Here is a 23,403-nt window from a genome sequence, read left to right on the forward strand (position 1 = left end):
ATCTATCTATCTATCTATCTATCTATCTATTTAAAAATAACCTATATATATATGTTATTTAGATTATATTTATTCTCTCTGCAGACAGCAAATAATTCAAAGTTGTCTGTCATTTGACCAGGAAATTTTACCAGTTCAAATAAACGCAACAGTATATTTATTTGAATATACATTTGAGCTAAACACTGATTTGACACAACAGCAATTGGGTCACAAAAGACAAAAACTCTAAAAAACCTTATTTACATGTATTTATTTCTTTTGCTTCTTTCTTACAATTATTTTAAAGGCAGGCTGTGCAGCATAAGTGTTTTGAGTGCTAACTTGTCCCACAGCGCCAAGATTTCCACACAGCATTCCAGCAACATTTGACACTCAAAGATGTGTAGAGATCCTTTGCTCTTTGTGTCAATGTGCAACCTGTGTTTAGGTTTGGTGAGGAGACATTAAAAAAAAAAAGAAAAAAAAATAAGAAAATGAAAAGTTTTTCATTGCAGAAGAGGAAAATGTCATTTAAAATTTGAACCTTTGGATTGATGCTGGATCTCCGTTCTTCAAAGTGCCACAGTGGAGACTGATTAATGTTTACGAAGTATAAAAAACAACAAAGCAATTCCTGATGTGAATGGACAAAAAAAAAAAAAAATCACAAGACAACATTTAAGACCTCACAAAACTCCACTGCTACAATCCCCGACTAGAAGAGCTGAGCAGAAGCGCTGTCGATATGTCAGTCAACCATTATTAGGTGTTAGCTGATAAATATTTTGGAATTCAAAGATATTAATGCATATTTATTCTTTTATGACAGCCAGAGTATTTGGTGATGCATGTAAATGCAGGGCGATAATGTAAACAGCAGTTTTGAAGGAAGGAAAGTGTGGAAAAATACATGATTTGTGCTACTTTGTGTGGCAGAAGATGCATATAAGGCTTCAGAGAAGAGGAAATCTTCAACACACAAAACATCTTTCTTTTTTGCCAAACACGTTCACAAAGTCATACATCACATGGAGAAAAAAAAGGTATTGAATGGTGAGAGGTGAAAGAGACATTTTTCATGGTCATTTGAAGAGTTTGTCATAAGTGACCACAGCTGTGGATTTCAGATGTGGATACAAATGTTACTTGGTTTGACAAAATGAGATTTAAAAAAAGAAAACTAACGAGTGATCTTTCTCTTGTCTGAGAACTATCCCAATAGGGGAATAAGGTGCCACTGGAGGATTGTTTACGTGGAACGTAAATGTGTGGAGAAGAATGTGCTTAATCTTCAGCCGATCTACAGTATAGACTTTTTCAAAAAACACAACTGAGGTAGGCAGGAAAACCATCCAATGCTTGTCCATCACATCAGTTTAACTTTGATGTCTACCAGCAAAATGACAGAAAAAGGATAAATAACGCCGTTAGATCTACTTCAAGCCAGGTACGGATGACATCCATGCAGGCCTACGGTCCAGCAGCAGCAGCAGCACTGGTGACAGCATGCAGTGAGTCCAATGCAGTTTGCATAGTTCAGAGGAGCTGCTTCGATCGGATTGGGACTAGGGCTTTTCTTGCTGGGCCTTGAGGTGAAAGGGCGCAGAGATGAAGGGGTCAACAGAGCTCATCTCTGAAGTCCACGACTGCAGAGGCCCAGCCTGAAGACTCCCAGCTCCCTGAGCTGCTGCTGGTTCAGGCAGAGGTCCTTCGAAGTGTCGAGAATATTTGGCCAGAGCTTGAGGGCGGAACGGTTGTTGGGCAACTTGTCCCAGCACCCCTTGATCAGGCGGGACAGCCAGGACTCCCGCTGCTAGGTGATATCCGGTCTTTGGATCTTTCTTTTTCCCAAAGGGAGCCTGTGAGAACACGTCGTCATCTGGCTGAGCTACAGTGGGGCCGCGTGGAAACGGAGCATTTGCAAAGACATCAGCTGAATCGTGCTGTGCAATCCGAAACGGGGCGTTACAGAAGACGTCCGCCGTGACGTCCATCCCTTTTTCTGGCTGAGACACTAGTGTGGAATGATTCGGGGAAAAGGTGTCGGACGCAGTTTGATGGAGGGAGTCGGGGGGTTGTGTCGGAGCGGCACTGGAGTGCAGTGAGGAGTTGAGCGCTAATGGAGGTCCGTGCTCCTCCTCTTCTTCTGAGTCCATCAGCAATGGCCTCGAGCCGCTAAGGTCATGGCCTGTCACATTAATATCAAGTGCTTCTTCTTCCTCCTGCAGCTCGTCCTTCTGGGCCTCTTCATCTTCATCATCACCACTGGAGTGCTCACAGCCTTCATTATACAGAGAGTTTCCTTCAACGGCTTCAGATTCGTGTCCCTCTTCAAGTACACAATAGCCATTCTTCACCTCTTGCAGATCTATTTAAAGACAAAAAATAATATAAAAAACAGATGCAAAATATGAGACTGTTTATCTACCACACCTGAGATTATGCAGCAACAACTGATCCTCTATAAAAGCTGCAGAAACCTTAGAGAATGACCCCAAACTGAGGAACCAGCTGAAGACTACAACACTGACAGGACTAGTCTGGAGAAGTGGAACGGGACAGACAAGACTAACAGCTCCACTACAACCACTTGTTTCCACGACTACGTCCTTAACTCAAGCAAAAAATAAATCAATAAAAGCAATATTAGTAAAAGCAGTTTGGAACTGGGTTAGAATGGAGGCTGAGTCTGTGGAAACAAGGTAAAGAGCTTTTCACAGCACAATAGGAGGTAGGTAGTTAGTGAGGGAGAGACGGGCTGGCACTGGTTAACGGGGACAGATCCGTCTTACCTCAGCAGTGTGGACAGCAGCTGGTAAGATGGAAGCTCTTGCCGAAATGTTAGTTGCAGTCAAAGAAAAAGTTCCATAAAGTTTCCCCAGCGTGGAACACTTTCCCATAACTTATGAGCAAGACTACAAAAGCCAGAGGATGTTGGCTTGTTGTTTAGAAACAGGAACGTTTCTCTTATAAATTTAACCTCAGACATGAAATCCCTGCAGATGTGTCTGACTTGGTTTTAAAACAGCTTTTTCTAGCCAATAAATAACCTAACTTCAACAAACTGAAGCCTCCTTGTAGTAGAATCATCAAACAGGCCCCAAAAAAAGAGAAGAAAAAACATTTTTTTGCTGGCCTTATTATTAAAAGGTCATTAAAAATAAGAAAATGCATGTTTTAGTTTAACATTTTAGTGAAGGATTATTGTTTTGTACAAACAATAAGGATGAATCACAGTAGAAGTTCTTCTAGGACTGGTGTTGGACACTAGAGTTCTAGTTGAATAAAAAGAATCCCACATGAAGCCTTTCTTTATTTGAATCGGTCAGAAAATATAGCCCAAACACACTTCATTTACATTCATTAGCTTTATTGTCCCTTTAAAGTACGGCCCCCTTTTGAACCCCCCCTTCATAAAAAATAGAAACTCCCACCAGAATAAAGCTCCTGCCCAAACTCAAGCATTTACACATTTACTGCAACAACGACAGATCAACCAGCACTGCAAGTGAAAGCCAGTGTCCTACTCAACCCAGGCGTCTGATAAGAAGAGAGCTGTTGTAAAGTTTGCATAGATGCATACATATGACTCAAGTGATCATTAATGGAGAACGGAGAGAAGCAAACACCCTCAGTCCAGGCCTAATCCGGCTGCATTTGTGTACATCCTCCAGAGAGGCGGACGCTTTGTCGTATTTTAAAAGGACTAGTTGATATGGAGCTTATAAGACCCAAGAGTTCATGCAGCATCTTCCTCTGATAACTGACGTTCCAGGTTATAACACAGTGACCCAAGCTGTAGGTAATGTGAGCACATGAACATTTCCTCTGAACTGCTTTGTCTCATTCAAAGGGAGAGGAGCAAAACTGCAGATATTCAGGAAACTAATGCAGCCATGATCTCCATGTTATGTCTGTCAGAGAAATGACGTATAGAAAATAATAATCCCCTCATCATATCAGCTTGGTAAAAAGAATTGACATGAATGGAAGAGGAAATAAAATAAAAACATAAGCAGAATGACATTTGACACTCTTGATATACAGTTTTAGATACAATATATACAACTTTAACCCATTTAGCCTCATAAATGTTCATACTCTATAATCATATACACTCCATACATTCACTCTGAATTATCATCAACCGTGAAAATGACTCAAACCATGTGAGAACAATATTCTTAGTTTATACATTTACCCCAAAAAACAAACAAAATTCTGATAAGAACAGGATGGAAAAGACAGATTTGTATATCTGAATATGAATGATATTTACAAGCACACAGTTTAAAAAAAGCTGTAGAATTGTCTTGACCCTGACAGCAGAAGGAAACTAAATGGCCCAATAAAATCTGGACACTGAAAGAAATATTAAAACAATGTTCCTCCAGTTTTTCGTTTCTTTCTTAAACAGATTTGGGAGACATTTCAATGCAGACGTCTCCTCCCTGTGGTTGACAGCTAGAAAAGGAGCCACAGAAGGGCTTCTTCATAAAACACAGACCACACAACATTGAGCTTTGAAGTGGTATTTTTTTTTGAAAATTTACTGTATTGCTGGACGTGTGATGCAATATACTGTTAAATGTTTTAATGTTTCAGAGTAAAAAGCCTTAAGAGTTTCAATGCACCTCGCCTAATATTTACAAAACTAATGCTGAGGCTTTTAAGAGATGAATAAATACATGGAGTCCGTATGCTTCCATGAACAGCCACAGCTCTCTCTGTTAAGCTAGAAAGATGGCGTGTTGTCCTTGCTCTGGACCCGGATACAAGAAAACAAATGAGGGGAATCAATATACTGATTGAAGAGGAGTCCAGATAGGAAGTACCTGCTGGCTCCACGAAGCCGAAATAGACTTCTATTGAGAAATAAACAGCAATCACTCAGTCGCTGTATTTATCAGAATAACCAATCTGGCTCTGCTGCCTTCTTCTAACATGTTATTGCTAATCCATTGACTGACCAACCCTCAATAAAAGTATGTGGTCTTGCATAGAACTGTCAAAATGTTTGATTGACAGATTCTACAGAGCCTGCTCTCAAGTGGCAGGGGTCTGGCCTCTAACAAGCTCACTCCTGATTTGCAAGGGTGGTTGCCATAGAAATCGTGACTCAGACAGGATCTCGACTCAGATTGCGCACTAACAACATCTGACTCAAACATGGCGGCGTCCGTACCGGGAAAAAGTCAAATGAACTCAATTGAGTTCAGTTTGTTGGAACAGGAAACAAGTCATTGTCTACGGGTGATGTCACATTCCTCCATCCAGTTCTCATATACAGTCACTGGCTGCACAACAAAGTAAACTAGACAAAACAGGACAACAAATAAAGAAACTGGTTTGTCATCTTTAATGCTCTTCACATTTGGTAGGTGCTGTGTGCCTTTCTGGTTCCTGAAGCTGCTTTTCTGACACTACTTAACCATTTTCTTTGCTTCATTAAGACTGCTTAACCTGCTTCCATGTTGTTTAGAAGCTTGGGTAAATACGACTCTCCTGTCCCGTAACGTTCTGTTTTAGGCTATTTTGTAGTACATTTCTTTCTTGCAGCCACTTTGAAGCATTAAGTTCCTCCTTAAACACAATACAAGTCAATTGAATTCTCTTTGCTCTACAGTAAAGCACAGAAGGTAGAGAAATAAATCATTGCTGCCCCGAACTAACCTTTTCCCCTCTCGCTTTTTTATGAATTCTTTCAGAGCTTTTACAGGAAACTGTGTTAACTCTTATTATTCAGACCCCAGACACACTCGGCCATAGGAGAGGGCGCGCTGTAGCTTTACAACTGGAGCAAGCACATAAAATAAATGTGATGCAGCCGTGATCAAATGGTGCAGACATTTGTCTCCATGGACGTGCAACTAATGAGGGGCGTTAATGAAAGGATGAAAAAAGTGAAAGCAGACGATATGCTCTGGCGTTAGCAAGACCCTTTTTTTTTACCAGCATGGAAATGTCGACAAAGCCAGCAGAGATGCATGGAACCAGCTTATCAGGCAACCAGAGATGGAGTTGAGGTGAAAGAGGCCCCGCATAGGGAATAGATCCACAGAACCAATTCACACAGAATCTTCTCATTTCATAAGGTGCTACAGTAAGTGCCTCTGCTCGCCCATCTCCATCTCTCCACCCTCCCGCGTATCTTTTTGCTAGGATTGCACACTGCCCCTTCGACCTCTCCCACCCCCTCTAGAGGTCGATGAGCTGATCCACCAGCAGGAGGGAGCGAGCCAAGTTTGGGAGGCTGGATTCTGAACTGCCATTGTTGCTGCGCGAGTGACCACCTGAAACGTGCCGGAAAGAAAGACAGAGACGGGGAGAGACAGAGATGGAGGAGCCAAAGGGAGGTTTATGGAAGACAAGCAAAAAAAAATTATAATAATTAAAAAAAAAGACATTTTGAAAGGGATTGTATGGAAAATTAGGAATGGTGAGGAGATGGGGGGTGAAGGCAGAGCAGAAAGATGAGTGAATGAGGGGGGGAAAGAGAAAGAAGCAAAGAGTGAGCTGGGATCATTGTTAAACAGCTGCATTATTACAGGAAGAGAGAAAGGGAATCCCATTCTGACATGAAAAGACTTTCAGGATGAACTACAAGAAACAGGAAGATACTGGCATTTTAACCACAGACACAAAAGGAGAGCGATGACTAATGTGAGAGCTGGAAGATCAAAGCTCCTCAACAATCACAGCAACGAGGTTCGCTGAATAAACTACAGGCCAAGTCATTCATCTTTGTGCCTCAATGTCTGAGCTTCAGCGCATCGTCTCAGAATTCCATTAGCCTTACCTTGATTTGAGCTTTTGGAGATTAGCACAGGAATGGGATCAAACTCGTCATCGTTGCCCTTCTCCCCACCCGACATGAGGAAAGCAGAGTCTGCAGTGAAGGAAGAGGAGGTGAAGTAATGATGGAAGGAGCAGAAAGTTGACTCAGCCAAAGAAAAGACCAAAACAAAGAAAAAAGGATGCAAGCAGATTTGGCATCGCCAGGGAGGCGGTCAAACCTTCAAAAGCCATTTTAACCACCGGTACATGGCTTTAAAGGTTTGCTACTTTGGCCTTTGAGTCAAGGGGTCTGGTGCCTTTTACAGTTTAATTCAATAGAACATAGGAGGGAATGCTTTTAACAGGCTGTTAGGCTTTGATTTATGCTTTGGCGCTAAAACACCCAGCACACACGGCTGCAAAAGCAGGGAGTCTTACCAGGAACAGACTGGCCAGGAAGCAACTCCTCCAGACAAGACCCAGAGCGGAGAGGAGCAGAGGAGTAGGAAGAGGAAGAAAGCAGGGCAGAGACAGACGGGCTTCCAACAGGAGTGTGAGATAATAGATCGTGACCCAGCAGAGAGTCCTCCCTGGAGTAACAGTCTGCGACAGAACCGAGAACAGCCGCAGAAGACCAACAAGATTGTTGGTGTTAGAGAAGAAAAAAGCACAAGAGTTAGCAAAACCTGCAAGTTTCATCTGTGCAAACAACTACTGAAGATCATTTTGCAGGATTGGAAAAATGTTCAATCAACAGGGAATCTGGGGATCCAGCGTGTGTCACTGCACCCTAGAATTTTAAAGTCCCACTCTGATCATCTTTTGATTTATTTTATTTTTTAATTATGATTATGCTGTTTTTAGGCTAAATTTAAAACAAGATCTGTGTTGTTTTCTGGGATGTAATTCATCAGAAATGCGTCTCTCAGTTGTGGGCAACTGAGCTCAGAGTTTGTGACCCGCCCAGCGTATTTTTCTGTCACAAATCAATTCTTTTTCAAAACGGCATTTATTCATCTGTGCCTTATTCACAATGATTTGAATAATGACTTGTCAGAAATGCAATTTTGAGCTTAATTTTCTCAATTTATGCCCTCCATCATCAGAAAACATGTTAAAAACCCTATTTTCATCAGAGTGGCTCTTTCAGGTTTCATGCTCTGCTGTTGTGGATGCTGACCTGCCATGCTGGGACAAATGAGCTCTGGTTGGCCTGAGTGTGTCTGGGCCGGGAGAGCATTCAAACCAGGAATCAGTGAATCCACGCACACCTCTGTCTTTACTGAGTGTCAAGAGAAAAGTCACTGTTAATAATTTACACCAAACCTTGACTTTTGACAAGTCTTTGCTCTTTCCCCACAACATTCCCCTCCCTTTTGTAACCAAACAAATAGAAATAAGATCAAGAAAATGGAAAAATGCAGCACAAGTTTGGGATGATCAAAAAAAAGCAAAAAACCAACAAACTTGAAAAGAAATCCAGCAGCAAAGCCAAAGCAGGAACAATCGGATGGTAAAACTGGGCATGAACATAAGCAGAGGAGTAAAGAGAAGTGTGAAGACGTGACTAAAGAGTTTTACTTTTGTAGCTGCAGTACATCCTAAGAATACACAGAGGAGTTCCATCAGCCTTAATATTTCTGTTCCAACATTACAGTATTATCAGTGTTTACACACCATTTACAATAAGGTCAGGATCAGAAGCATAAACAAGGTGTTGAGCTGAAACGATTGGATCCGCCATGTCAGACTATCAGCCCATACAGGCCTCAGTCAACAGATAGCTGTGTGTGTGTGTGTGTGTGTGTGTGTGTGTGTGTGTTTGCAGAGATAAAGCATTTTTAATGAAACACGTGGCAGAAAAAGTTGCTTAGTGTCAGTACACAGTCTGTCCACCAGAGCAGCTCAAGCTTCATCCATTCAGCGCCGTCACTCGACATGCAGTTGTCCACACAACACAGGGGCAAACACAGGTGCTGTCTGTACAGAGCAGTGCCAGCTGCTTTTACTATCACCTCTACTGTGTTTACTAAGTGTTGACTGTTTAGAATCAAAGTAGAGCCGTGGCACAAAAATCCTCTTCAAACTTCGCCAAAATCCTCACTTAAAAACCTGTTAAAATGTTTGGGCTTATGTAAATTTAGTGTGTACGTTAAACTCCATGCACAGAACACCTAACTCCTGACGGATGCTTGTACTTACAAGAAAACGGTTAAAGTGGTGTTTGGGGAAGGTCTTAAAAGAATGTGTCGGATCAGCAAATGGCACAGCAGAAGTGACCGTTTGCTCCCTTTTCTACAGGAAAAAGGCCAGAACTGATCAAAAGATTGGAAAAGCTTGAGCTAATATTCCTCATCAATTTCAAACGTTCCAGCCATCCGAATGTAATAAACACTAAAGTTTATTTTATGCTAATAGGCATCTTTCATGTAGACCAGGGACGTTTAGGCAAAAAAAAAAAAACAAGCCAGTGGCTGCTTGTGCACATCTAACCTAAATGAGTAGAACTCTTAAGGATTTTCCCACATAATAAACTCACCATCTCATATTCCTTTTGAGGTAGAAAAAATAGCTTAAAGGCTAATGATTGATCTTAAAGAGAATGTAATAAGAATATGTCTTTATTTTAACAAGATATTGTACCTAATTCTTTCTTGTTATTATTGGCACTTTATGTTCCTCTGGCAGCAAAGCAATCCAATTAACAAACCAAAGCTTGTCCTTCCCGTTACCAGGCAACAGCAACAGTACAAATCTGCAAGTAAGATGACATCTAGCTGTAGCTAAAGTGTCTATTCTTGGATGCCTACAAGACGCTGTTGTGAAGCCGTCTGTTATGTCAACAGGACACACGTGTGTATAGATTCACAGTGAATCCATTACAAAGAAAAATAACACAACATCTGGATGTTTCACACTAAATATTTCTAAACCTGAGAATAATTAAGTTTATGCTAATTTAAAATCTCCAACTACTGAGAATTAAAACACTACAGAGTGCATGAAAGTGGTTAGAAATTTCCAGATATAAAAAAAAATAGCTCATAACGTGGTATCTTGTAGAATGCAAACACCACATGGAGGCTGAGACATGACAGATAACAGGAAAGGGCTTTTGGGAAACAGAGTACACAAAGCAGTGTGCAAAGCTAAACCAAGTCTTACCTGGAAACGCACTAAGCTCTGGAATAACACCTTCACTGGAACGCGCAACTTTCTCCTCCACTGCGGCAGCTGTGCAAAAAAACAATACATTGCGTCGGTTATGTGACTTCCTTAGTTTGCCATCGTTGCCCTCGCGAATGTTGAGAGACAACATACTCTCGGCTAATTTAGCAAAATCTTTGTTGAGCAGCTCCTCTGCTGTTAGCTTGGAGAAGTTGTCGTCTGCAAATGGGTTCCAGCCGGAGGTGTTGGGTGCAGCAAATCCTGATGGGGCATCAACGCCACCTGGATGATAGACGCTCTGTTGGGACGAGCATGGGGAACCCGAAGGAGTGGTGCTAGCAGATCTGCAGTGCAAACACATCCAATGGTCAAAGCGCAACAGGATAGAGGGTGTAAAGTCTGTACATAGTGGACTGCTGATCTGTGCAAAGGCTGAACATAACAGTTGTTTGACCTGGATTCTGATGGGGTGAAAGGTTTGTTTATCTTTCTTCTGCGTTCTGTCGATTCATTGGAATTTTAAATGAGCTTCTGGCTTCGCTCTGTGCCATGAAAGGACAGTTCTTCCCCAGATCACTAAAAGGAGTTTGTTCTGCTCACTTTGACTTGTTTAGGCTGGCCTCAGCTGCGGCTGCTTGAAGTAGCTGGGTGGACTTGCTGACTGGAACCCCAAATACTGCACTGTGGGTGACATCGCTTAGGATCCGTCTGTGGCCGCTCTTAGGGGCGATCTTTGGCGATGAGGGGGGCGTCAAGGAACCAGCTTTGTGAATCCCTCGGCAAAAACCCTGGTGAGAAAAAAAAAAACAGACCGGGATTATAGGAAAGCACAACTTGATGACCTGAAAAAGAAACACCACAGAAAATCAGATAGAATACATTCAATAAATATGAAAAAAGCAGAGATGTAGACTATCTATGTAAAGAGGAAAAGATGCTGTTATAACAGAGACAATCCAGAAAAAAAACATTTCTTAGATCTAAACAGGATGGAAACAGAGCAAGATGGAGTGTGATTCAATCAGCCCCGACCCAAAGAACCACAGACAGCAGAAGTAGTATATTGTTACCACAACCTCAGGGTCTGCTGCAGGACCTATGACTGCAGACTCAGGGATGGCTGTGAGATGGGATGCGGCTTTTTCATGAACTATAAGGTGCTGCTGCTGCTGCTGCTGCATGGGGACAACTGGAGGAATGGCGTTTGCATTGGACTGTGGCAAAGCAGACGGTTGAGGAGGTGTTTGTTGTTGCTGGAGGTCCTGTAGTTGATGCTACATTGGAATACCACACATCCGATAGTGAGGATGACTCAGATCAATAGTTTTATCTACCTTTAACATTAAAGAGTTTCAAATAGCTTGTTAATATTGCTCTAAAAGAAAACGGTTTTTAACATACTCCTGTAGGAAATGAAGATTTAAACAGAACACAAAGATGCTGATGTATTCAATCTAGGCTGAATTTGAAATGAACTGGGGGCAAAACAAAAAGAAAATGCAGATTTCAGTTCAGCAAAAAGTGGTGCTCTAAAAATCCTTATTTATAATGAGGAAACATTAAAAATTAAGAATAAAGACCATGGTCAAACGAATCAAAATGAAATTTCTCTTTGAAGGTTTTAGGTTGCAGCTTTTTTACCATCTAAAACCATTAGAACAATTCTGAAACAAACTGGTGATTTAGAAATAAACAATTGTCTTAGAAAGAAAACAGAGAATCAAAGTATTTCATCTTAATTGTTTAATTCCACTCAGCACTGTTTCTATGTTTTTTGTTGATGGAATGGTACCTGCTGGTTGATTTGAGGGCTCAAGAAAGCAGGGGCTTGCTGCTGCTTCATGAATAGTTGCTGATGCTGAGGAGTCCCTTGCAGTTGCAAGTTTGCCGTCTGCAATGCCTGCGGAGCGGTCTGCACAGTTGGAACTTGTTGAATAGCCTGAGCTGCAGCTGGGACACCGATACCGACACCTGGAAGGAAAATAAATGCATGAAATGAATCTGCATTCAGTTCCATTACCAGCACCTAATGCTGTAAAATCGAGAATACATGTCAGCTCTGTGTACGCGCTTGCCGAGTTCCAAACAGCTGTCATGAATGTCATGAACAAAGCTCAGCGACAAGCATCGACAGGCTTCAAAGAGGATATTCATCTGTTTGTAGGGTTGACTTGGAAAAACATTAAGGACTGGACTATTGCTATTTGGAGAGAAGAGGACTTGTAAAGTCAAATAGGAGTCAGTTTATCCAGCAGCTAAAATTTAGCAGCAATTGAATTGCAATCCTTTTTTCCAGGAAAAGCAAAATGGCCAAAGCTTGTCATTTCCCAAAAGCTTTCCACAATGGGGTTCAAATCCAATCAAGTTAAGGTGCCTCATACCTATTGCTGGAGTGGTTCCTGTAGCCACACTGGGCCTCTTGCGTGGCGTGAGAGCAGGCTGGATGGGAAGAATGCCTGAGATAGGCTGGGGCTGCGCCTGGCCAGCTTTAGGCCTTTGTCGGGGGGCAATTGATGTCTCGGTCGTCGGGACTGGATCTGTAAGCCTGTTGAAAGATAAAACAGCCAGGTAGCAAGGAAAGTCCAGTGAAAAACAGTCGTCCTCTACTGTGATGCTCGTCGCTCACCTCGCTTTGGTCTGACTCTTTTTGGCCACTGCCTCACTGGCTCTGATGGGCTCAGGAAGTTTGGCAGGAATGGGAGAATTCTACAACAATAAGGAGATTTTTCAGACAACCAGCCCCACAGAGTGCTCTTACACCACTACAGAGATGCACATGTGCATTCCTTTATCACTTAAATATAAACATATACAATATGATCCAAAAGCAAGAAAACACAAATCTTTTATTTCAACTCAAACCCAAAAACCCAGTTTCTAAGCAAATATTTTGGAATTCTGTCCTGCAGCCAGACTGACTTACATGCAGGTTTGGAACTGGACACTCTCGTCGAGCAAGTTTAAAGGCAAAGTAAGACACTTGGTAGATGTCTGGTCGTATATCTGGGTGAGGTTCCAGCATGTATCCTGAAACATGGTTCAATAGAATTTCGGTAGATATTAGCATTTTCAAGATTCAGGCTTCATGTAGAACCCTGGGTTACTCACTGATGAGGCAATGCATCTCCTGGGAGTAGCGGGAATTGTCCGGGATTGTAAAACTGCCGTCACAAATTGCCACTTGGCTCTCGCCAAAAGGAAGCGTAAAAAAGCACAGCTTATAGAGTAGACAACCCAAGGCCTATATCAACATAAAAAAAAAAATCTTTTTAGTGTTTTGAGCTCCCGTGACCATGAATTACTTGAATTCTTTAGTATTTTTCTAACGACAAAGTCTCACCCAAATATCTGCTTTTGTTGTTATGGCTTCTCCACCATAGAGGTTGACCATCTCTGGAGCACGGTATGACAAAGTGGTGTACCTGGGGTTAAGGGGTAAAACATGACTTTTCACATGCTTGCAGACAGGATACCAGGCAGTTAGTGCAGATAAAAGACAAACTTTTTGATTTCCTCCTCCACAGCTGCCACCCCTTCTTCCTGTGGATTCTGAAAGCGGTTGGTGGCACTTCCGAAGTCACAGAGAACGTAGTGGCCTCTGTCATGGAGGAGGATGTTTTCAACCTAAACAAACAGAAGTAGTTCGTCCCTCGTCACATCATCTTTTATGAATCAATGAATTCATATGTAGTGAGTAACACAGAAATAACAAAATAAAAGAAAGCAGCTTACCTTGAGATCTCGATGAATGATGGGAGTTTTGCAGTGATGGAGACGAGCCACTGCCTCACACGTGTCACAAAAGATCTGCAGCACCTCAGCTTCACTAAAGCCCGTCTGTAACCGCTGGTTCATGAGGTTTACCACCTGTCCACCTACACCAAACAATAAGTTCAAAGAAAAAGATAAGCTAAAAGACAATAAAGACCCAAATCTTTCACAAGTGATTCCTCAGGCTCCTCACTTCTTTTTGTTTAAGAGAATCAAATATGATCTAAAATTTGAGGTTGTGCAACTTTGTTAAAATTGAAATATATCTTTGAGATAGTTAGGATTCAAACTAATATTAGTATGAGTATTGTACTTAAAAAACATCACTGGTAATGTCTCAGAACTACACTTTTTTGCTCCTGTTCCGCAGATCCTCTCGCTGGATTATAGGCTCAAAAGAACTTCACAGTTCTAGTTACGTATAGAATGAATCTGTAGATCCATTGACCATGACTGCTGTCAGATGAATGAGCCCCTTTGAGCAGAGTAGAATGTGAGCAGCCGAGGGCAATGGTAATGGAGCTTTGAATCCAAAGGGAAGGCCCTGGGGCTTGGGGGGTGGGGCTGGACAGGTTTACCTCGACAGAAGTCCATTAAGATTAGGACTTCCCACACATCACCAGATCCCACTGCAGTTATGCTGGAGTCCAGAAAACCAACTATGTTTTTGTTGCCCACTAGGTCTCTCTGTAAGAAATAAAAGCAAACCGGGCCAATGTTAGTCTTTTAGTATTTTTGAATGACATGTTCAGACATAAAAACTTTAAAAGTATTCATAAACATTTTATTTTCAAAATAATGCTTCCATTTTCTAAACTTCTGTTTTCTAAAAAATGATCCTTTGAATTTGGATTAATTGACAAAAACTTTACTGCAAATTTATCAACCCATGAATTCTAGACACTGCACAAACACAAGAGATCACGTTTTCACAAGAGTGTTCTGCAATCTGCAGTTATGAGTTCCTACTCACCATAATCTGTATCTCTAGTTTGCAGATCTGCAGGTCATGCTCATTGTTTACATACATTCTTTTTAGTGCACAGCGATGACCCTGATGGGTTCGCACCAGAAACACTATGGCAAAACCGCCTGCAAAAAACAGGAAGCATGAAAAAGGATCTTAGTGTTGAAAGTTAGAAGCTGGGAAAATAACTGAACCAATTAAGAAATGGATTTTTTGTTTCCTGAAACACACAAACACTCAAAAGGTATGACAGCACATAATAAACAAAGCTACCAGCAACTTTAGCATAACCATTTGGTTTAACACAGACTCTGAATCCACAGTATTATGCAAAACAGTTCCAGCAGTCAACTGTAGACTTCAGTGACAGTTTTTCTCATCACCACCTTGCAGATAAAATAATAAACTTTCCACAGCTTACTGCAGCTTTCACTGTGGGCACTGGAAGAGGGTTTTAACTGCTGCTATCATGCTCTGTTTTTCTCCTAACAGCTTGAGTTAAGGCCACACAGCACACCGACTCATTCAGCTGGCATCACTGAGCCAAAGACACTTCCATCCCTTCTTGATTAAATCAAACTCTTTACATTTTAGAGTTTTCTTGGGCGTTCTTAACATTTTGTCCCATGTAAATTCAAGTGAATTACTATAGATCACTACATTTCTTTTTAAATGTAATTCAAATGTCTATTTATTTCCATGCACGAAAATGATTATGCAATTAAATATCAGATTTGATATTTAAAATTGAGATGAAAGTATTTGAAGAATTGACAGTGTGTGTCAATCCAAAGTTGTGTAGACCATTGGAGTGGAGACACCTGAGCCACTGCTGTCTGGTGGAGTCTAATCTGAGATGCATGTGAGAAATTAGGATTAGCAGCCTTCTTAAGCAACAGTTAGCAAAGGTCTACAATCTTAGTCCCCTTTTAGACATCTACAAATAGCCACTGCCTTCTCACGTTAATTACTGTAAGAATCAAACTGTTTTAGATGAAGTGTATATGCAAACAGAAAATTACTTTAAGTATCACGTTGAAGGGTAAAGTGAAAGCAGAAATGTCAGTCTTTAGAGTTCTTTGCATTTTATTTCAGAGCTACAGTGTTATGTGTATCTAAAGTTTACGTTTACAGCCCAAAACCTTGCTTTAGAATACAACTACTTGTATGTCCTCAAAACCTCAAGAAAATTACATTTTCTTTTATTTCAAATATTTAATGCCCACAAATGGCTCAGTTACTATTTTGGTACATACAAACATTCTACTAACAATAAAGAAAAAGTGTGTCCCTGAATCTTGAACAATAAAAAAATAAATATTGACTACTATTGTCAGTGTACTTGCAATATATACTTTTAAACCCTGGCAAAGGCACTAGATTTGAATCGCCATCAGGCGGGAAAAGGTGGAATGTCATGCAAATGGAATTCATCTCAAAATATTTACCTGTTGAGTATTGGAGTGAGCCACTGAACCTAAAATGTGGCCAAACAGACAAAGGCGGTCTATGGGACAGCACTGATAAATAAGTCAGCCTTTCATTTATTATTCAGTAACCAACCCTCTAAGTTGTAGAGGCTAGCAATACTCATTGAAAAGAGAAATGAACATGAGAAAAGTCTGACATTTCTCAGACTACAACAGTTTTTGGATCGAGTTTGGAACGAATATAGTTTCAGTCCATCTTTTATTTTAATTTAATAACCTGGACTATAAAAACAAGATCTAGGTCCTGATAAAATGTGTGATTAACATTGTGTATTTAACTTTTCCTATACATAAATGTGAGTGTCTGTAAAACCAAAAAGTAATTTCTTATGTCCTTTCATTAAATTGTCTTTGATCAGCATTTGAAACATCGAACACTCCTTCTGCAAACACAGGAAGGCATGAATCATCATGGCTTCTGTCTCCCACAGTACAGTGGAAAATGAATTCACACACAGCGCGTCCCTCCTCCCAGCCCTCGGGTGAAGTCTTTGTAATAATCACTAAATGCTGTTTGGAAGTTTGTCCAACAGGTTTTAATCGATGTAAAACCTCGCCTTGTTCTGATATTTAACTCATAACAGAGAAAGAATAATATGAAAAAAACATTAGCATCGAATGAGGTTGGGAGACAAATAAAACCTTTTGCGGCAACAAGGTGCCGTAATCTAAAAACAAAAAACATGTCGCAAAGAATAATGTTACTTGGCTTGCAAAGTGTGAACAAAAGAATGGGGTTAAGCCATGAAAATAATGTCAGTTACAAGCGTGTGAAACTTGTTTTTTTAATTATTATTGTAGTAGAGCAATAATGGAGTGACAAATGTTAAAGTTCACCTTCGGCGATTATTTCCTCCACTGTTACTTGGTATCGTCCAATGCTGAACATTCTTCCTATGAAGCTGCCGCCGCCGCCGGAACAACAAGCGCTTCCACCACCGGCTCCCGAACCAGGCCCGGAACTCGCAAGCTCCCGACGAGAATCAAAAAATTTTTTCATTTCCGCAGATTGTATCCAGAGTACAGCCTAGTTTGCAGTTTTTTTTTTTTTTTTTGAGTAGGAAAAAACAAACAAACACCTAAAGATAGCAGCAGTGAACTCCTAATCCCCCAAATACATTTGCACGAGCTCCAGGAGAGCTTCACCTCACTCAATGAAAACAACGAGCTAGCCTAACAATGCTAGCCAAAATAGCGTTACCTTAAAATATTAGAAATACTGGTTGCCAACACTCATCTGACATGATCTAGGAAAAAAATGCGGAATCAAATAAAGATAAAAATGTCGTTTTAATTTATCTAACCGATTCTAACACTTACTAAAGTTTGCTAAGCTGCAAAGCTGTTAGCTCACCTAGCTAGTAAGCTAACACCTATATGACAGCTGTCAGTTGCCAGACTGGCAAACCAGGGAGGTCCTCTGTCTCCACTGTAGGTAGTCACACATCTCCACTTAAGTTAAAGTGTTCATAAATTCATTTGGCTCTTTATCAAAATAATCATTCTTCGCTTACTAAAATTGAAAAAGAAGCTGTAAAAAAATGCCCGGTCAACTTTCGCTTAATTTAATGACAGTCGGGGCTAGCTACAGAGGAGAGGCTAGTGAGAAGAGTCCAAACCCCTTCGTTCCAGCTCTTGTGTTCGGGTCTCTCGTCATGCTGGACTTCTGATCACGTGATTGGTCAAATCAGAAGTAACTTCCGGTAGCCCGCCCAGATCCCTTCACTTTTCCTGGAATTGGTGGTGCTGTCTCACATCTAGGAGACACCTTGTGGGTACTGGATTTTCTGTGGATCCAAATGTGAAAAAATACATGTTGTCCACTTAAAAAAATAAAGTGTTGTAAAAAAAAAAATAATGCAGTATTGGATGGCTCTTACTATTTGCTGCCACCTTCAACTCCTTTTCTGTCAGCCCTGAAGAAACTCACAAGCTTTATGTGGGAGGAACGTGCTCCTTTTTGTGGCAGCAGCAGCTAGATGTCAGTAGAGAATCAGCAACAAGCAACTGATTGTTATTTAGACTCTTTTTTTTAGGGTTTCCAGTCCATATTCTCCGCACATGTTCTCGTACATTATTCCAGCATCTTAAACCCTGCAGCTATGTACTGGATTGTTTCAGGGCCCTCTTTCCCCATGATTTGGTTCAAACTGAATATTTTGGGTCATTTTTGTTTTGATCGAGATATGCTTTGTCTATTACAAAAAAATAACAAAAAAACTAAAAATTCAGGAAAAAAAATCCTATTTTTTAAATGGCATTAAGCAAGTAACAATGAAGAAAACCTTTCTGCTAGCTCATACTAAGCCTGGTGTAATGTAATGAAACAATAAATAATAAATCTTTCTTACATTTAGCACAATTGTTTGATACATTCAATGCAAACATACTGGTATGCAGTAGGAATGCAATGATTCGCTTTCCTCCCAATTTAGGGCAATGGTGTAACATACAGTTCGGTTTAAACTGAGAATTGTAGCAGCCCTAATATGTGGCATCCCTAATATCTATATACATAATCGGGATACCACCATTCTAATACGTATATAGATAGAACTTTAATTGATCCTGCAACAGGGATATTGCTTGACATTGCTTAGCATAGGTACAATATACATACAGTAAATATTAACAATCACGTAAGATTTTCCTGTAGGGGTCACTGTGTTATCACAAAAAATGTAGTCAGGCCTCTGTCCTCTTATACCTGCCAACTGACAAATTTTCAAAAGCTCTCTAGAGTGTTGTGATGGGATTTTAAATATTTAAAATTATTTAAACATTTGTATTTCTTTATTATTAAAATGAATATTTGATTCTGTTTTGTGCAAAATTGGCTAAAACCTTCGTGGTCAATTCATCTCAGAACTGACAATAATTTATAGTCCCTAGATACCTACCAATTTCAATTAAAGTAAATTTGTATACATTTTGGTAAAGTTACCCAGAAGAAAAGACCTTTCTCATTTAAGTTATAGTTAGATCCTTTCTAATGTACAGTGTTTATGTCAGTTGGTGTTTGCTTACATAATGTAGGACATTCTTTTCACCACAGCTAATTCCCTGGAATCAATGTGGCCACATTTTAAACATGTGGTGATGATTTAGCATAAAAATGGACCCATTGAGTCATTTTTGCAGCATAGTTGTTTGTGCGCTGGTGACAAATGTCATTGAAATGAGACGTTGTTTCCGCTCTCATATTCTACAATGTCACACATGTTAACCAATTCGAATGCTAAAATGAAAACATGTTTTTCCCCGTTGTGGTGTGATCTCTTGAGAACCAAACAATTCTTATGGTTCAGTGTAGGTATGATCATCTGACATGGTATGCTGTTTTTGTATACGCATCATAACAGCAGGTGGTATTACCTCATCATAAAAGATAGACCTGCCACTGTAAAAAAGAGACATATAGTTTTGGCATCAAGCTTATTTATTTAATTAACTAAAAAAAGCGCTCTTCATGCCATGCAGCTCAGGGCGCTTTACAAATTAAAACAGACAACAAAAAGAAACTGTAAAATTAAAATCAACTCGTGCTACCACAAATGTTTTGAGGAAAAAATATTTTATCAATAATATTGATGAAAAATGTAAAAAAAGTAATTTGTTCAGGATTTTTGGAATATTTTGTTGCACCTTTAAAATTCCATTTTTAAACTACTTTGCAAAAATCATAGTAACCTTTGTCTTTTGCTTACAGCCTAAGCTTATTTTATAGTCTGTTTTCATCCAGACAGCCTTTTTGAGCTTTAAATGATCTTTTATTGTATTTTGATTGTCCTTATTCTAATATCACAAATAATTTTTTATATTGTTTATCGTCCAGCTGACGCAACCAGACTTCTCATCTGACTCTTAGCTGTACTTGAACCCTGGAAAGGCAACATGAGTAAAAACCAGCATCTCTGACATTAACAATAAAAAAGCTGAACAGTATCTTAACCTTGTATTTGATAAAAAAAGCCTATAAAAGCATTATGCAATACAGCATTTCCATCTTCCATGTGGTTGATCAAAGACAACTTTTATAGATACTTCATTTGATGAAAGCAGATCAAAGTAGTCGTGCTGAAAAATCTTGTATATATCAGATACTCATAAAACAGCCAGATTTGTTCTTGATATCTAGTAGTTTATTTTTAAAAAGCAAATCTAACAGCACATCTAGAAGAGGTGCTGTCAGACTCCCTCCTGTGTGCTGGCTTTTTTTGGCTTGCAGTGCTGTTTCAGAGGCTATGATTATTAAAATTTTGGAGTATTCAAGACAGAATGTACCCACATGTGAGAGCTGGAGTGCCCATTTTTACTCATGAAGCAGAAGCACTACACATTTGGATTTCCTCTCCCCGTGAGGGAAAGCCTGTCACCACAAACATAATAAGTAAACACCATGTACTTTTTGGGGCTTTGACAATAGACAGGCCCACACTCTAATTGTTGCATCTATTAGCCAGAGGTGTGAAGATTTCCATTAAGGTGGTCCAAACTTGGGAGTTTCAATGCGTTTTTAAAGTTTCAGTCATGCGGATATATTTTTTTTAAAAGAATTCTGTTTCTCTATAATAATAATAATAAGCTTTATTACAGACTCAAGGTCCATTTGCCACAAAAATACACAAAACATATAAAAGACTTAATGATAAAAATAGAACATTCAAACAAGTATAAGAAAATGACATAAAAGGTATTAGATAAAAAACAATGTCATAGAAGTATAAAAATCAATTACATAGGAATACAAAAACAACGAGATAAGAGTATAAGAACAATAAAAAACCAGGTATCATGAACTTAATAAAAAGACTAAAACTGCTGACTTAAACAAATAAATGAAAACTTAAAAGTTTAAAAAGATGATCGTACCAAAACCTCCGAATAGGGGATTGGTATCTAAAAGTGCTGTGCTTTACATTGGTGAGAGTTAAAATGATATCATTATTTGAAGCATTAAGACGACAAATAAAACCATAAATAAAATGTCTTAATAACGCTTGGAGAGTATTAACTCTAGCACCAACAAACAAACTGCTTGGGCTGCACCACCGAGGCTGTTTTAATAAAATCCTTAGGGCATCATTATAGGCAACCTGTAGCTTCCTCATGCTGGATGCCCTATAAATTGTCCACAGGTGGGCAGTATACAAAGGTGTGTAGTAAGTTTTGAATACAATAACTTTAAGATTGTCCGAGCTTGAATAAAACCTGCGTGCGAGTGTTTGCCTGAGTATATAAATGCAATATGTGGTGAAGTTAACCTTGCAGTTTCAAAGAATACAATTTGATCAAAGCCCTTTCTTTTTAGGTTTACCTCTGCTTTGCAAAGTAACACACTTGTTTCACATCTTTGCTGATGTATTTCAGCAACATGAAATCCTTATTTTCCTTTGAAATATTTTAGTAGATCAAACATATCTGTGCTTTGTGACTTGTTTTTGAGATTACAGTTAGGCACTTTTCAATGTAACAGACAACTGCTCAGTCAACATATTTCAGACCACACTGCCACATGAATCATTAATGACTTTGTGAAGACCTTCAGTTGCTAAAAAAAAAAAAAAAAGATTTACTTTCCTGCCATAAATTAGCACTTGAATGTCTAACAGTTCAAATCCCAGTTGGGATCTCTTTGTGTGAAGTTTGCATGATCTCCTTGTACATGCATGAGTTTTCCCTGGGTACTCCTGCTTCCAAACACTGTCCAAAAATGTGCTTCATAGGTGAATACAAATTGTCACTTAGCTGTGAGTGTGTGTGGAAATCTGCTTTGTGTGGCCTTACGATGGATTGGCGATCTGCACTAGATGTATCCTGAATGGGATAAGTGGGTGTAGAAAATGGATGGATGGATATCCTAGTCTCATGGTGCAGAGGGTGGAATAAAACAGTGAAATACAGTGACTGTTACATGTTTATCTATTTTCATCGTTTGATTGATGATTCAAGATATGCACAGACCGTGCTTTTGGGCAAACAAAACTTACCCCAAAGAGTGACACAGTGTTTGACTTTTCCTGTAACAGGATGCATTTGTCACCTGCGTGTTTGCAAAATGTTGAACACATATGCAGCAGTTGTGTGAGTAAATAGTACATTTTTTTTCTACAAACTGTGATGACAGGTAGCTTTTCATACAGGCACAGATGACAGCAGCAGGCGTTGGACTTATCTGAAGACTGAAGTGGCTCGAGCTGTGCTGTCTTCTAGTGCTGATAGCCGTGGGGACAAACTACCTGGAACAATCTGATAACTGATGGAACCTGTGGCAGCTGCAATCTACCCAACCCACATGCAAACACTCCCTTGTGTACAGTATACACTCCTGTTTAATAGGAGATTCCATTGAATTCTATTGAACACAAGTTCCCTTAACCATACTGTTTAATTACATCATGTATTTCTTTAGTGATTGGATCCATCTGTACATTTGCCTGGATGGACTAAAAGTTTGACTGCCACTACATACTTACTACTACACTTAGTTAATTCACATGGAACAGTTAATGCTGATTACTTTGCTACTTGTTTGTATTTTTGCCCTAACTCTATCACTACAAAACAGATGCCCACACAAGCACCCATTTAGGAAAGAGTTGAAAAATTAAGCCTAATCTCAGTTTTTAGTGGGTCAACCATCTTCCCTCTTTGTTGATTCTCTGAAGAAACTGATCATCTTTTGATTTGATTTTTAGAAAATGCCATTTTTAGCCAAAAAAAACAACAACAAAAAAAACAAACAGTGTTGTTTACTAGGAGATATATTCAGAACACGATCAGAACATTCAAGAACATGTTAAAAACACCCAAAACAAGATTTTTTATTGAAGTGGTTCTCTAAATAAACAAGCTGGATGCTTTTTGCAGCAGATAAGATCCCAAAATTAGACCTGGGAATAATGTTTTGTTCATATCAATAACAAAGTTGAAGGCGCTCGTGGCTGCAAACAATTTTAAATAATCATTTCTTCAACTGTGTATAAACCAGGGCTGAGTTTACAAACACTCTGTGTTCAAAGCAAAAGTACTATTCTCTGGTAAGTACACGATATAGCACATTTCATGAGCATTTTCTAAATGATACACCGTCAATGCTGGACGAGATCATGATTCACTGCATTCTTTTCCAGCAACAGCTGTAATCCCAACTGGAGAAATTATCGCTGCTTTGTTTCAGTAACTCCCCCAACAAAATTCTTTAACAATGATCTCAACATTAAAAGTGGGTTTTTATGTTTTATTTGA

The 23,403-nt window shown here is 39.6% G+C and overlaps 1 protein-coding gene across 9 annotated transcripts; it reads right to left on the bottom strand.

Annotated features, from left to right (window-relative positions):
* Window positions 1–234: 234 nt before the first annotated feature.
* Window positions 235–17,937, bottom strand: LOC101173792 (AP2-associated protein kinase 1). 9 transcript variants are annotated; one of them, XM_023958561.1, is made up of 20 exons: window positions 17,775–17,934; window positions 16,993–17,182; window positions 14,672–14,790; window positions 14,277–14,385; window positions 13,660–13,802; window positions 13,430–13,551; window positions 13,268–13,349; window positions 13,036–13,168; window positions 12,851–12,954; window positions 12,554–12,633; window positions 12,309–12,472; window positions 11,720–11,898; window positions 11,004–11,201; window positions 10,528–10,715; window positions 10,081–10,271; window positions 9,925–9,993; window positions 7,940–8,041; window positions 7,198–7,362; window positions 6,782–6,871; window positions 235–2,350 (listed from the first exon to the last, which is right to left on the bottom strand). In XM_023958561.1, the coding sequence occupies exons 2-20, from the start codon at window positions 17,153–17,155 to the stop codon at window positions 1,548–1,550; spliced, it is 3,204 nt and encodes a 1,067-aa protein (XP_023814329.1). In that variant the 5' UTR covers window positions 17,156–17,182; window positions 17,775–17,934; the 3' UTR covers window positions 235–1,547. The 9 variants fall into 9 exon arrangements, with proteins under 9 accessions (XP_023814329.1, XP_023814328.1, XP_011477639.1 ...); XM_020706048.2 differs by adding an exon at window positions 6,176–6,275 and having other exon boundaries at window positions 2,241–2,350; window positions 16,993–17,937; XM_023958560.1 differs by having other exon boundaries at window positions 16,993–17,933.
* Between the last annotated feature and the right edge of the window lie 5,466 nt (window positions 17,938–23,403).

This window comes from Oryzias latipes, chromosome 9 (assembly GCF_002234675.1).
Source record: "Oryzias latipes chromosome 9, ASM223467v1".
NCBI classification, from domain to species: Eukaryota; Metazoa; Chordata; class Actinopteri; order Beloniformes; family Adrianichthyidae; genus Oryzias; species Oryzias latipes.